At 41.2% G+C, this 12,415-nt stretch overlaps 1 protein-coding gene across 1 annotated transcript in view; it reads left to right on the top strand.

The window, feature by feature from the left end:
• Nucleotides 1–10,963, top strand: part of rtn4rl1b (reticulon 4 receptor-like 1b) — a 198,867-nt gene extending 187,904 nt beyond the window's left edge. The window contains exons 2-3 of the mRNA XM_017694914.2: nucleotides 6,630–7,081; nucleotides 7,197–10,963. Of these exons, the coding sequence (XP_017550403.1) occupies nucleotides 6,630–7,081; nucleotides 7,197–8,192 (1,448 nt within the window). The 3' untranslated portion in view covers nucleotides 8,193–10,963. The remainder of the gene's footprint in view (nucleotides 1–6,629; nucleotides 7,082–7,196) is intronic.
• The last annotated feature ends 1,452 nt before the right edge of the window (nucleotides 10,964–12,415 follow it).

The raw sequence follows: 12,415 nt of genomic DNA, 5'->3' as shown, positions 1-12,415 counted from the left end.
GAAAGCAAGTAGCATATGCATGGTGTACACACTGACATCATGCACAAGGATTTGCTCTTTTTGATAATTTACATACATCAGAACGTGTCATAGTGCACTATAATGTGACAGGAGACAATATATACATGTAAGTGACACACATAATGCTGTTTTTTCCTCATTCTATATGTATAAACTTTATGTATCTATATGTATCTATATGTATACGTTTTGTAAAGGATCTGAGTGCCTTTCAGTCATATTGTAGATATGTGAGGAGGAAGCATATGTCAAGCTACATACTGAAGATTCATGCTCGAACACACATAGAGTGGGAGATATACTGGTTTTAAATGTGTTCAAAATGCAGGAAAAGTAACTTTAGGCCACTTTGGGTCACAGAACTAGCCTACAACTCTACATACACTATTTTTACCTGCTTGTGTTTCAGCTACATCACCAAAGCATCTAGCAATGAATTGGCTTAATGTAATGAAATGCTGTGTTAAATTGTAATGCATGGCTATATATACAAAAATATTTTTTTTTTGTAATAACAGTAAACCAATCCCAATATCTGGATGAGCTTCAGCCCCCTCAGCACTGCAGCTTCCCTTGTCCCTAAAAATGTTCGCTTTTTATTCATTTTATTGCATTCGTAAGCCTGTAAATTGAATAAAATAATTATAAAAATGAAACAAAAACAATTAATTTCATTCAAAGATTTAAATGAAAAATCTGATATCAGCATTGGCTGGTGCATCTCCACTTTGATTCATCTCTTAAATTCAGTTAAATGCTGTTGAGTATGTTTGATAATGCCCATTTGCTTTTCATGAACACATTTGGATGCCATTTGTTTAGTCATGTCTAATATAAATATATATTCAGCAAGTCTGAATTAACCCTGGCTGGATGGATTCACATTACTCTGCCTGTTGTGTTTACAGAAAGATTTTCTAATCGTTTTCTAACTCACTGCAAACCACCTGAAGGAATGTCTTAGTGACAATGTGTCAACAGCCTCTATCTCCCTTTGGTGATGCAAACAAAGCTCAGACTAATCAATAGCCAGCTTTATTGCTTTGTCACTAACTTGATTGTCAGGCTGTCTGTACGTGCGCGTATTACATTAATGTGACTACCTCTTAAGCGAAAGAATGTTGTTTATGGGGCCATGACAGCGAGGTAGCAAACAGCTCTACGCTTATCAGGGTCCTTAGAGAGACACAGGAAATTGAGTTTGTCCAGTGTAATGGTGGGCCGAGTCACGCCGAGAGACAGACGGGCCGCTTCTCTCCTATTAGCAACGATGTGTTATTCATGAGGGCAAATTTAGTGTGAACTATGCTTCATTGATATTCAGCAGACTGACTTTACATTGTCTGTCTGGGGACTAAAGCCATTCTATTTTATGCCTTTATTTAGTTATTTTCCTCTTGGTGACTGCGAGGCATGAAAAGGCACGGTGGCCATGAGGTCGGCGGGGGCAAACGTCAGGCCCAGTCACAGCCTGTTTAATCATTCTCCCCGTAACGAGCTCTCAACTGCATCCGTCATACAGGGACAGATAAGGGGAAAGGTGGTGCAAGACAGAGGAAGAGACGGACAGACGGAGAGAGGGACGGAAAGAGAGCGAGATGGAAAAAGAGAGTGGGAATGACCAGAATAACATCTCCATTGTTCGAAGAAAAAAAAACATCTCTTTTTCTCAGGAATTCATTATTGGCACTAAAGGGCTTTGGGGGTGTTATGGAGGGTCTATGGATGCGCTCCAAACTGCCTCAATAATTCAGTTCGGTGATAGAGATTCATTGTGTGAGCAAACAGTATGATAATACACCTCCACACTTTCCATTTCTATTTTGAGACAGCACACTGGCCTCCTGTCCCCTCTCCCTCCTTTATCATTATTAGCTCTTATCAGACTGTTGCCCTCTGCATCTCTCCACACCACTAAAAATATCTCCTCTCTTTATCTCTCATATTTTCTTACCCCTACCCCTTTCTTGGAGAAGCAGAGGGGTGTAAATTGCAGTGTGAGTGTTCCAGCAAGCTCACACCAGGCTGCGATCAGAGAGGTGACAGGTGTGAAGCAGCAGGTCTCTGGAGGTAGTTTTCCCCTGCAGGGTGGAGCACAGAGATAGAAGCCCCCTTCACTCAAACATAGGGCCGGTACTTGTCCAGTGTCCAGTTTAGTGGGGTACATTTCCTTCAGCCAAAGTTAAGCTGTTGGTAAAGTGATGGTTAGGCTGTTATATCAAATTTACTCACATTTCTCTTATACCAAATAATTTTCTTTTAATGGAAAACTGTTCAATAAGGATCTTCCTCTGTGTTGTATCCAGGTAGATACCATAGAGAGGAACATCTCAGATTATCTGCTAATGTAATTAGGAACTGAGTGGAATCAACCAATCATGTTTAGATTTTTAATGGCCAATTTTGTGATTAAAACATCACGCTAGGCCTTCTGAAATACATGTTCATAAGTCTGTTACAAATAAACAAATTTTAAATGCCTGGGTTTCATTTAGAAATTAGTTGTAATTTGTGGGAGCGATGATTAGGCAGCGGGTGTGCTGAGAGAAGGGAGATTTATCAGGGGCAAATCCATTCTCAGGGTCTAGACAGTCCAGGGTCTGAAAGCCAACATGGATAGAACGAGGGACAGACATTACAAAAAAGGAAAATAGGCTAAACAAACAACAGAGGCCAGCAGAACAAACACCAAATGATACAATTTACATTTACGGCATTTGGCTGACGCTTTTATCCAGAGCGACTTACAATTTGATCATTTTTTACATAGGTAGGCCAAGGCGGTGTTAGGAGTCTTGCTCAAGGACTCTTATTGGTATAGTGTAGGGTGTTTGCCCAGGTGGGGATTGAACCCCACTCTACAGTGTAGAAGGCAGAGGTGTTAACCACTACACTATCCCAACCAATACAATACAATACAATACAATACAATACAATACAATACAATACAATACAATACAATACAATACAATACAATACAATACAATACAATACAATACAATACAATACAATACAATACAATACAATACAATACAATACAATACAATACAATGACCAGCAAACTCACAGGGGGAAACACAGGGCTTAAATACAGGCACAGGTTAGTGTGGTTGGTTAGTGTAGTGGTTAACACCTCTGCCTTCTACACTGTAGACTGGGGTTCAATCCCCCACCTGGGTAAGCCCACTATACCAATAAGAGTCCTTGGGCAAGACTCCTAACACCGCCTTCACCTACCTATGTAAAATTATTAAATTGTAAGTCGCTCTGGATAAGGGCGTCAGCTGTGTTACCATGACACAGGTGGTTAACAAGAGGGTTAATAAGAAACAGGTGAGGACCAAATAAGGGTCTAGAAACAAAGGGGGCTGGACAGGGAAGAATCAAAACAAAAGCACATGGAGGACTGGGAGGGGCCAATCGTGATATTAGTAGTAAATTGGTGGTTATATTGCCATTAGCCTAGCACTAGCATTCTAATAGAATCCTATATGGGTGCTGAAATTAGCTAGCACCCATATAGCTAGAAAGGTTTTTCATCATGGTTCACCACTGAAGTCACATAGCTAAAAATATTAGTAGCAGCCATCTTGAAGACTTAGGTTTTTTTCATAACTTTGTCCATTATTACAGATAATAGTCCATCACAGGTTGTCAGAAGCCACATTAGAATTTGTTTGAGAACTCAACAGTTTGACACAAGTGTGAAATGGTTTAGACATTCCATTTGCACAGTGCTAATTGGTGAGGTTTGAGCTTTCATTACTTCAGCTACATTAACCTTGCAGTTCTAGTGCAAAACTAAACAAACTTCAGACGCCAAATGTGTTTTGGCTGATGAACTGAAATCATCGCTTTAATGCTCACTTATATGATAACAAAACAATCTAGACCCAGACAATAGCAGAAAAAATATGCTTAATATAGTTCTTGGTACTGTGAATAGGCAAGGGAGCATTGAGATAGAGACCGGAATGTGTCAGACATGATTAGCAAAAGGGTAAAAGAGAGTGACTTTTTTTATATGAGGTGGACAGTTCGTTTTCATCTGGGTTACATCTGATCCCACCTACAAGTGGGAAATAAGTCGTTCCATTAGAGGCACAACATAAAAATAAGTGCTGAGCTGCTGAGCAAAGAGGAAGATTATAGCACCCAGAAAGGTACAAAAGAGTTGGATGGACAGAACGCACACGTTGCAATCTATTAATAGAAATACATCTACAAAAGCATAAGCACAAACAGCGATGCAGTGAAACGAGACGACTAATGCGATCTGAGGGGATATTTGCAAACACAAATGTCAGGAGGATGAGGAAAATTGAACAAGGCTCAACTTTTCCTACCAGCCAAAATCAAGCTGTTTGCCATGTCTTTTCCTGTTTATTTGTTGTATATCCCCTACACCCTAACTCCCCACAAGCAATCTAGCATGTATTTTTCCTCAGTCCTTTCAAAGAGCTGGTGTCATGCTCAGTGCAGGCCGCCATTCAGACAACAGAATGAAATCATGGCGTGCTCATGTGCGTGCATGAAAGAGAGAAAATAAGACATGATAGCGAAAAATAAAGAACATAAAATCAATTTCAAGTGCATGTAACCAACCTTTTAAGAATAAATTGTTTCTTCTCGCTTTCACCCAAATCAGATGTCTCAGTTCACTTCATTTATGACTCTATAATGCCTCTACTCCGCACTTTATCATTTTCCTTCCTGTTGGGAAATGTGTGTGAGCCAGGGTTTGTATTGTGGCCTGATTGAATGTAGAGATAGTGGTGGTCTCCCAGTAAAGGAGGTATGTTAGATTCTCCCCTGCACTGTGGGATTGATCCCTCTGATCCCTGTGCAGAATAAAGACTTGCCAAATCTTTCTGATCTGCACCTCTATTCTTACTTATCTGACATTCGGCTAGGAGCCATTACATTACCCATTTACAGAGACCTCTGAGGATTTGTAAAAATCGCCTATCTCGCCTCCTCTGTGTTTACTAGTCAAACACTATTCACTTGTTAGCTAACCCCAGAGAGAAGCCTGTGTTTTGGGTATTGAGGTGGGATGCATTGGAATGGCAGACAGGAAGGACATATTTTATTGTGGCGGAGCGTCAGGACAAACAGGATTACACGGCCACTCTGGGAGCAAGGCTTCTGCACAGGTGATGCACGCTGCTTGAGGGCTGTCATCAGACGCCCAGGGAATTATCACTAAAGGTCAACACAGTCAGAATCTGAATGTCACAGCTTAGCCACATTTGAGAATGAAAAATATTCCAATAAATATCTGCTTGTCTTCTGTAAGAACATAATTCCCTGCCTCAAAATTTCCAATGCAGGAATCTGAAGGATTATAGCAATGTTAAGAGGCAGCGGGAGCGAATCGATTTTGAGTGAATGACAGCAACGATGTTTTGAATAATGCATTTTTGGGAAAAGGAAAAAACATTGCCGTTGGTACACAAATGGGACTCCTAAATTGTGAAAAATTCTCCCCCTTCTACATTCACATTAGATGAACTGTTGGATGCCTTTTTGGCTTAGGTTTATCCAAACATCTACAGGGTCATTTTCAGAGACATTAGTTTGGCTTGAGTCTGATAGTTACTCATATTCTGTTAGAAATAAAAGTTCTGTGCAGGTACATTTTTCATCATCAAGGTACAAACAATTTAAATGTACCTTCAAAGGTACAACAGTGGTTTTAAGGTCCAATAGTATACCTTAAATAAGCTTTGCCCAAGTAAAATATATATATTTGCACCTTTTCATAACCTAATCTTTTAAAACAGATCAATAAAATAAAAAGCCTGAAGATGACACAGGCTGTATGGAGTCAGTACAACTTAGAAAATATCATGTTAATGGAATATGGTACAATTATATTTTCTGACTAAAGGTACTGAGATGCACCCTTGAGGGTATCACCCCAAGGACAGTTTTGTACCTTTATTTCTGAGAGAATAGCTATTAATACTGCTGAATAAGAGATTATGAAATATCATGTATCTGCCTTGTTTATAGGCTCCTGGCAGTTTGATGATTTCTTATGAATGCAAGTTATTCTACCCTTTTGAAATTCCCTCTCTAATAGATGTGAATTTTTTAATAGATCCACATTTGTCACTCTGTGCTACTTACAGCATGAACCTGCTGTTACACACCGTTAGCAACAAGCTAAATGCACAAATCATTGTAACTGTATGGCAATCTGTATCTATCAACAGTGTGTGGCCTGTTTGAGCTATTCATCATCATTTAGCTTTCCAGCATTCATATCCTGAACAGCCTATGTGCCACCCCCTGCTGTATCCTATCTATCTCTGTCCAGACTCATACTGTTTACTACCACTCTGTCTTGACCTCTGTCTGCATCCTCTGTCCTCTTCCTGGTCAACATCTTCTTTCTTTGTCACTTTATCCCATAGCATTTCATCCTGAAATCATTCTTAGCCTTCTTATGGTCCATAATGTCCTCTTGATACATATGGTTCAACACATCCTCTTGCTCACCAGTTCTGTCTTTAAGCTCAAAAATGGACGAAATGCTGGGCTCTATTCCAACATGCTTTTTCTGACTCTCTTACCTTTTGTCTCCCATCTTCTCTCTCTAGGCTGTGGGCTTGAGTTCCTGCTGGTGCTCTGTGGGTTGGAGCTGTCCTGGTCCTGCCCACGTCACTGCATCTGTTACTCAGCCCCCAGCACCGTCAGCTGCCAGGCCCACAACTTTCTGTCTGTCCCTGAGGGCATTCCCCCGCACAGTGAGCGCATCTTCCTCCAGAACAACAAGATCCACAGGCTACTGAGGGGCCACTTCAGTCCCACTACGGTCACACTATGGATCTACTCCAATAATATCACCTACATTGAACCCTCCACCTTTCAAGGCTTTACCCTGTTGGAGGAGCTTGATCTGGGGGACAACCGCCACCTGCGCACACTGTCCCCAGAGACCTTTCACGGGCTTGGTCGTCTCCATGCCCTGCACCTGTACCGCTGTGGCCTGAGTGCACTGCCTAATAACATCTTCCAGGGCCTTCGCAATCTGCAGTACTTGTATTTGCAAGTAAGTTTTCAGTCATATAATTGGTTAAGGCTGATGTGTCATTTTGTCTGTACAGCAATATTAGCAATGTTACATATTGGCAAAAACAAAAACGGTCTCTTCCACCTCTTTACAGGATAACCATTTGGAGTACCTGCAGGATGATATCTTTATAGACCTGCACAACCTGAGCCACTTATTTCTTCATGGGAACCGCCTGTGGAGCCTGCACCAGAACACCTTTAGAGGTCTGCGGGCTCTGGACCGGCTACTGCTGCACCACAACCAGTTGCAGTGGGTGGACCGTCTGGCCTTCCATGACCTAAAGCGCCTCACCACCCTTTATCTGTTTAACAACTCTCTAACAGAACTAGCTGGAGAGTGCTTGGCTCTGCTGGGTGCACTGGAGTACCTGCGTCTCAATGACAACCCCTGGGAGTGTGACTGCAAGGCCTTGTCTCTGTGGGACTGGCTCAAGAGGTTCCGTGGCTCCACATCATCAGTTGGCTGCGTGGCTCCAGTTGAGCTGGCAGGAAAGGACCTGAAGCAGCTGAGGAAAGAGGACTTCCCCAATTGCTCTGGATCTGAGTCTCTGCACCAGAGCAAGACCAAGTCATGGGCTGGAACGGACAAGGTCTCATTGAAGCAAGAGCCCCAACCTGCTCAACCTGCCCAGCCTCCCCAAACACACCCACATCAGCCCCACCTTACTGAACAATTCCCCTCCTCACCTTCACCTCTGCCCCAACCACCCCCTGCTATTAACGGGGTGCAGGCAGGCCCAGGAGGTTCCTCAGGTGTGGTGACTCCTCAGAGACCTGGTCGCTCCCGAAACTGTACGCGCCAGCGAAACAGGGACAGCAAAGGAAAAGGGCCCAACGAGGTGCACACCTCAAAGGAGATGGCAGACAAGGAATACTCCTCACCAGATTTCACTGGGAAATATGACCACACTTCCCCCGATAGTTCCACCACACGGAGAAAGCACAAATGTACCCCCCGGACCTCTGTGCGTCCCCCCAGTGGGGTCCAGCAAGCCACCAACAGAGGGAACGCCTATTGGCCCCTCTCCTTTTTCTCCAGTACTGTGGGACTTCTTGTGCTGCTAAGCACTGGATTCATCCTACGCTGAACTTGATGCTGATGCATTATAGCTATACAAAAACAATGCAGTCCTCAGATCCACTCTAGCTCCAGCCTTGCAAGGCCTCTTAACATGTGTCTCTGTGTGTGTGCAAGTGTGTGTGCGGGAGTGCAAGTCATTGTGTGTATGTCTGTAAAATACTATGTAAGGAGCTTTGCCATTTAGACTCTGAAATAGACACACATGGTTGAACATCATATTGCTAAAGACTCACAAATTGGGGTGAGCCGAAGGGTGGAAGATTTGAAAGAGAAGAATTAGGGCAAACTAAACATGCTTGCACTGCCACAGTTGCCATGACATTTTCATTTACATCTGGCTGAGTCTCTATCAGCTACATATTTGTGAAAGCTCACCAAATGACTTGTAATAGGGAATATGACATGAAACTAAAATCCAGGGCTGGAAAGGTCACTCCATTACAGATTAAAAGTTACCCGATTAAAAATATTTTAGTAATGTAATCTAAATTTAAATGATTAAACAAGCTTATTTATATATTCTCATGATTTCCTTTACATTTAAATTCTTGTATAATTAACTGACCATATATTGGGAAAAAAAACTGTTTATCCAAACTGTTTATGCTTGTATATCCAGACAATGAAGCTTTCCTGCCAGTGATCATGCTTCTCGTAGGTGTGCCCTGTCTTACATTTTGCCATTCTTTTTTTCATTTTCTTATGTTTGCATTGTATCTAGAGTTTGAAGAAAAAAATATTGCTTGAAATTTCTGTCCATCACAACATCTGAATGTAATTCTGCAAATAATCACCTCATTTTTAGAAAGCATCAAAACTTTCATTACTGTCTGTCCTTTGAAACTTACTCTCATTTCTCCATTCATTTGTCTGTAATGGTTTACAGGTTTTCCACCTTTAGGTTTTTATATTATATGCACTCTGCGACTCCCCAAACCCAGCGAGACATTCTGGAGATAACCCGGTAAAGGTCAGGTTGAGCAAAATGCCATTTATGCCACCCTATTTTATTACTTTTAGTAAAGATTGTGACATCAAGAGGTCAAATTGGGCATAGCAAACAGAAACAAATAGTTGTACTTTAAAATGTCATCTGCCAAATATATCTGTCTGAATAGTTGCTGCCATCAAAACCATGCCAGATGACAAATTATGTATGTACTATTATCTTTCACCAGGGAGGACCTTCTAATCAGGCTAGAACCTTTTTCAATGTTTTACAAGCAAACTGTTGAATACAGTGCACTCCTCCTGACTAGCCTCTCTAAAAGCACACTGGTTATCTTACCTCAAACTGTTGCCTAAACTCCGTACATTTTTAAAAGAGATGTTTTATACATCTTCATTCCATTTTCTTTTCTTACTACATAAAAAGCCTTTTTGTTGATTTCTATGTAAAATCAAGTTCACATCCTCAACAGGGAGCAAACTTAAATACGGCGTTTTTCAGCAAATTTAAGTGCGCATTTATGACACAGTTCTGTTCATTTTGTGTAACATACCGAAAAAAATGTGCCATAACGTCTGCATTTAGCATTTTTGTCCTAATATGTTGCAGTCAGTAAATAATAGACCTACAGTAACTGTGCATTAAAATATGCAGAAGTGTGTTTTCTGTAGAGGCTGTGTACTTAATGTCATGTAGAAAATCAACAAAACATGTCATTTGAAACTTTTGCATACAACTGTATCATTTGCCACTCGCCCTTCTATGTCTGGATTAGTGACAATACATTATGAAGCCTAACAATAACAAGCTGCTATTATTGTTTAAAGAAGCAAATGCTTCGAAAATTCTATGTGACCGTGTGTGTGTCTGTGTGTGAGGGAGAGAGCCCATGGGTGAGTGCATGTGCGTGTGTGTACATCTGTCCAAGATAAAAAGAAATGAAAAGTTGTGCGTGTTTCTTGTCTGTTGTGTTTGTTTGATTTGGCTGAGCTGGAAACTGGAGATGACCTGCTAACAGGGGCATAGAAATGGGAAGTGCCCCGGGGGACCCAGGTCAAACTGGGGTGAACTCCATTTTTGCTAACAGCCCTCTGTCTGAACCCTCCATCAAAAACACGGACACCCTTCTCTCTTAGCAGGCTGGGGAAACCACTGTTCAATGATAACCAGAGAAGATAAGGAAAAAAAAAACAATGTTCCTTCAACTGTCTTGTGATGAAGTATAACAGTGATTTTCAATTCACCTTGGCCAAAAATGACCTTTTGGAGCCATAGGACTGCTCGTTGGACATTTAATGACTGCTGTTTTCAAACAAGGCAAACTGGGGTCCTGGAGAAAGACAATCCCGTCTGTTTCAGACAGAGGCAGCACTGTGGACAGGGCATTGGGTCATCAGCAAGTGCTGAAGAACTGCTGGAGAATTGTGCCTCCTTTATTGAGATCGTCTTTGTATAAAAAATAACGAACTGTGAACTGAACTGTCAGGAGTAGATGGACTTGTAAGGGAGATATTAATCAGAATATGGCAAAAACCATGACTGAATGACATTTCTGATGACAACAGGGTTTCTGACTTCTCAAGCAGAGGGGTACCTTTCTGCCGTTTTTTTTTCCTTTCGATTTTCTTTTCATTTAGGTTTTTTTTTCTTACATGCTTTAGGCACCATTTTCAAAGAAAGTGCACAATCCAGTCCCCTTACTCTTCCACCGTGCCCTCTATTCTCCTGCGTCTCGCCAACCCAGTTATTTGATGGTTTGACAAGTTGTTCTCAGACGACTATACAAAAAATGTTTATAAAGATATTAAAATCTATATCTTCTTATGTTACACATGTTTGGAAGCATTTCTTTTGCAGTATGATGGCACTGATGAAGTGAGGAAAAAGGGGGAAGAGCAAGCCCCTCTCCCTCCATCTTATTATTTTAGAGTAAGAATACACTCTGTCAGCAAGTTTGTCTTATTCCTTTCTGGTTTTCTCCTCAGCCTATGCTCTACTTTACAATCTCTCCAGATCAGTCACTGGCAGCTATAGCAGAGCCTCTCCACAAATGGAATCACCCTGGTATCTGTGTAGCCCAAGGATTCACTCTTTTACACACACACACACACAGAAAAGTCTTAAGTACACAGTGGTTGATAGCGCTACCACCCACAAAACCTGGCAAATGCTATTAATTTAGCAGATTACAGCAATTTCACTTCATGGGAGATACTCAGCTATGTGTGTGTGTTCAGTCTCATACATAAACATACATAAAACTCACACATAGTGCTGTCATACATCATCACCGAATTGCCAGCGCTATTTATAAGCATGTCATTGAATACCTGTGGATATTCAATTTTATCATTACGATTATTAATGGAGCTTTACAGTATAAATTCAGTTTCCTCCTCTCCTCTCCTTTCCCACTGTGATGGGAATTGATCCCAGCGTTGATGTATACATTTTTCCAGTAAAATACGGGAAAGGCTGGTTTTCCGCATGGCGAAGGATGGAAACAGCAGTACCCATGAGTTGAGGCTGCAGTTGAAGGACCAGGGATAGGGAATCTAGGCACCACACTGTTTAATTCCAATTTGATTTCCGATTTCTATAGCCTGTTTTATCATTTTTCCCATATGTGCCCATTTTCACAAGTAGCAGCAGCTTAGCTAAAATCGAACTGAAGCCTGTACATGGCACACTTGTTACATTGATAGGCCTACATTTTTATGTTTCACCATCTAATAGGTTTAAACCGGGGCTGTAACTACAGGGGCTCAAGCCAGCCCACCTGATTTCTCACCATAAAAAGAATTGTCCACCAATACTGCAAAATGTAAGGTCATCATAGAAGTCATAAGGAGCTCAGGTCTTGCATCCACATAACTTTTCTCCACCATAAATAAATAGATAAAAGATACTGATAAAGCTCTCCTCAGATAACACAGATTTGATCACAGATGCTATCAGCATGACAACATATACATAGCTGCATGAAACCATCAGTTGCACAATACGATTTGGAAATATGTTTTGTTTTATGCAAACATGTAATCACAACATTAACTTCCACTGTTTCTCCTGATGCTGAGAACTTCCTGTAGGCTACTTACCTAGCTAGCCTTCCAAAAAAGCAAGAAGCAAGTACTACTAATTGAAGAAGTAGCAGTAGAAATAGAAGAAAACAAAGTTCAGCATTGTGAAAAAGTGACAAGAACATTGCTATCTTCAAGCATTGACCCCAAACATCTGTGCTTACTGCTGTAAAAGGTAGGTTAATTAGGCTTTACCCA

Source organism: Pygocentrus nattereri, chromosome 17 (assembly GCF_015220715.1).
Source record: "Pygocentrus nattereri isolate fPygNat1 chromosome 17, fPygNat1.pri, whole genome shotgun sequence".
In the NCBI taxonomy this organism is placed as follows: Eukaryota; Metazoa; Chordata; class Actinopteri; order Characiformes; family Serrasalmidae; genus Pygocentrus; species Pygocentrus nattereri.
The sequence above is the reverse complement of the archived record's forward strand: the minus strand, read 5'-3'. Positions and strand labels throughout refer to the sequence as shown.